Here is a 2,913-nt window from a genome sequence, read left to right on the forward strand (position 1 = left end):
TATATATATATATATATATATATATATATATATATATATATATGCATGTTTGTATGCATATGTACATATTTAAGCATGAATGTAAATATACATATATATATATGTATACATATATGCATGTATGTATGTATATGAACATATTTAAGCATGTATGTATATATACATATATGTGAGTGTGTATATATATATATATATATATATAACTTTATATATATAACTTTATATATATACATACACTCATAATTATATGTGAAAAACATACTAATATATATATATACAGGTATATATACACGTACACATACATATGCGTGTGTGTCTGTGTGTGTGTGTGTGTGTGTGTGTGTGTGTGCGAGCGGTATATATAAATATAATTATGATATTTGTTTATATATAGTATATGTATAAACATATTATTGTAGAATTAAAATACACATAAATGTATACAAATATGTATGTATATATGTATGGATGTATGGATGGATGGATGGATGGATATATGCTTGTATACATGTATGTATGTATGTATGTATGTATGTATCTATCAATCTATTTATGTATCTATGTATGCATATATGTTTGTTTATTTCTAGGTATGTATAGATCCAGGCAATATGAACATATACATACATACATACATACATATAGATATAGATATAGATAGATAGACAAATAGACAGATAGATAGATAGATAGATAGATAGATAGATAGATAGATAGATAGATAGATAGATAGATAGATTAAATGAAATTAAAATTAAATAAGATATGATACAATTATTTGAAATTAGTTTAATACTTACCAGCTTCCAATGTCTTGTCAAACTTCATGACTGTACTATATAAGATCGGTTCCACGTTAGTCAGTAATTTCTCTGTATATACGCATAAATGTGTGTATGTATGTACGTATATATATATAATATATATATAATATATATATATATATAAATCTATATTTTTATATACCAATATTTATTGTTGGTATACATATTTATAAGTGCGTGTGTATTCATATAGAAGTAACTTGTGTTGTAAACTTCTCCCCCTCTTTATACATGCATATATATATTATTTATATGTATGTAATATAAGTATGTATCTATATCACAGTATGGATATGATTTTAATGTGTCACACCAGAATCACTGTGCTTATCTATCTATCTATATACACAAATATATATGTCTACAGTCACTTTTTGCAGCTCTTTTTCTCTTTCCTGCAGCCTCTCTTTTTCCTCCTTGTGTATGCAATGTCTTTGAATGTGTATGTGTCTTGATCTCAATATGTATGCGAATACGAATACGTATATACCTGTGTATTTGTATAGATATGGCTATATATATTTTTTGCGCGACGTTTTTTTTGTATTTATCTCTAGCTATAAGTGCGAGTATGTGTGTGTGTGTGTGTGTGTGTGTGTGTGTCTGTGTCTGTGTGTGCGTGTGTTCGCGTGAGTGTGTGTGTATTATGTCTTTTTATATTTGTGTGTGTGTGTATATATATATATATATATATTGAACGGTGTTGGAATATTCTTGAGATTGTAAATATATATATAGTTTTGGGGTGAAACTTATTCCAACGGGTCAGTTTCTTTCTTTGTTGTCTTTAAGTAAGGCGTCGGCGTTCCTTGCCAAATAGAATACTTTTATTTATTGTGTATAGAGCTGCTTAAGGCTGACCCCTTTCAACCCCTTTTTATTTTTTTATTTTTTCGTTGACCCCCTTTCAATTACTTTTTTTTTTTTTGCGGGGTAAAATATGCCTTTCAGTTCTTTTGTGCACGCTTCATTTTGGTTGTGTTACCGTACGTCTCTCTATGTATACTGCTTCTTATAAAATTTTTCCGACACTTATTTCAGTCACCTGAACATGGTCATACTGGGGCACATATTTTATACGAATCTTTGCTGGGTTTATATCGCGTCTGGCATTTTTGCGTTTAGTTAGTTATTTCATCGTCTGCGAGACGAGTGAAGGCAAAGTTTTTTAAGAATTATAAATATATATATATATATATACGTGTTTGTGCGCAAGTACTTGCTTGTGAGTGTTTATATAAATATACCTATAAACACGCGCACACGCACACACATGTATATATATATATATATAAATATATAAATGTCTATGCATACAATTGTGTATATATGTATGTGTATGTGTGTTATGTTGTGCGTGGGAGATTGTGTGCGCTTATATCATATACATTTAGGTAGATTGGTAGATAGCTAAGGGTATATGTATGTGGTATGTCGTGTACGTTGCTGTTTTTATTAGTTTCTATGTGTGTGTATGTGTACTTATACAGGTGTGATATTACTCTGTGTTATGGTGCCAGTTGTGGGCAAGTTGTCTCCGAAATGTACACAGCACACACAAACGGTGTATAATTGCACTAGTGAACTTCCACTAGATGTCTATACATATATATATATACATATGTATACAACTTGTAAATACATATATGCGCTGTATATTTACTTGTTACAGAGTGCTTGTTAATGCGCGTGCCTCTGTGTGTGTGTATGCGTGTGTTTTTGCTTTGTGTGGGAGTATAAGTTACAATGCTTTATGGAATGTGTGTTTGCTGTGAATTTGTCTCTTTTCTTTATTCGATATGTGTGCAGCGGGGGAGGGTGAAGGCGTGTGAGTATGTGTGGGATGTGGGTGTGGGTGTGCCCGTTGCCAACAAATAGATGATTTATTGATTACGAAACGCAATAGTCATGTAGAATTTTATATACATATATATGTATATATATATATATATATATAGAATAAGTACCAGGCTTACAAAGAATAAGTCCTGGGGTCGATTTGCTCGACTAAAGGCGGTGCTCCAGCATGGCCGCAGTCAAATGACTGAAACAAGTAAAAGAGTAAAAGAAAGTAATATATATATATATA

At 30.6% G+C, this 2,913-nt stretch overlaps 1 protein-coding gene across 2 annotated transcripts in view; it reads right to left on the reverse strand.

Annotated features, from left to right (window-relative positions):
* Positions 1 to 2,913, reverse strand: part of LOC128247622 (uncharacterized) — a 112,475-nt gene that overhangs the window by 106,208 nt on the left and 3,354 nt on the right. The window contains exon 1 of one of the 2 annotated variants that reach the window (XM_052967375.1): positions 801 to 2,676. The exons of the other annotated variant lie outside the window; for it this stretch is intronic. Within the exon in view, the coding sequence (XP_052823335.1) occupies positions 801 to 828 (28 nt within the window). The 5' untranslated portion in view covers positions 829 to 2,676. Of the gene's footprint in view, positions 1 to 800; positions 2,677 to 2,913 lie in introns of those variants that run through there. 2 annotated transcript variants of the gene reach the window in all.

The sequence above is a fragment of the Octopus bimaculoides genome, chromosome 4 (assembly GCF_001194135.2).
Source record: "Octopus bimaculoides isolate UCB-OBI-ISO-001 chromosome 4, ASM119413v2, whole genome shotgun sequence".
NCBI classification, from domain to species: domain Eukaryota; kingdom Metazoa; phylum Mollusca; class Cephalopoda; order Octopoda; family Octopodidae; genus Octopus; species Octopus bimaculoides.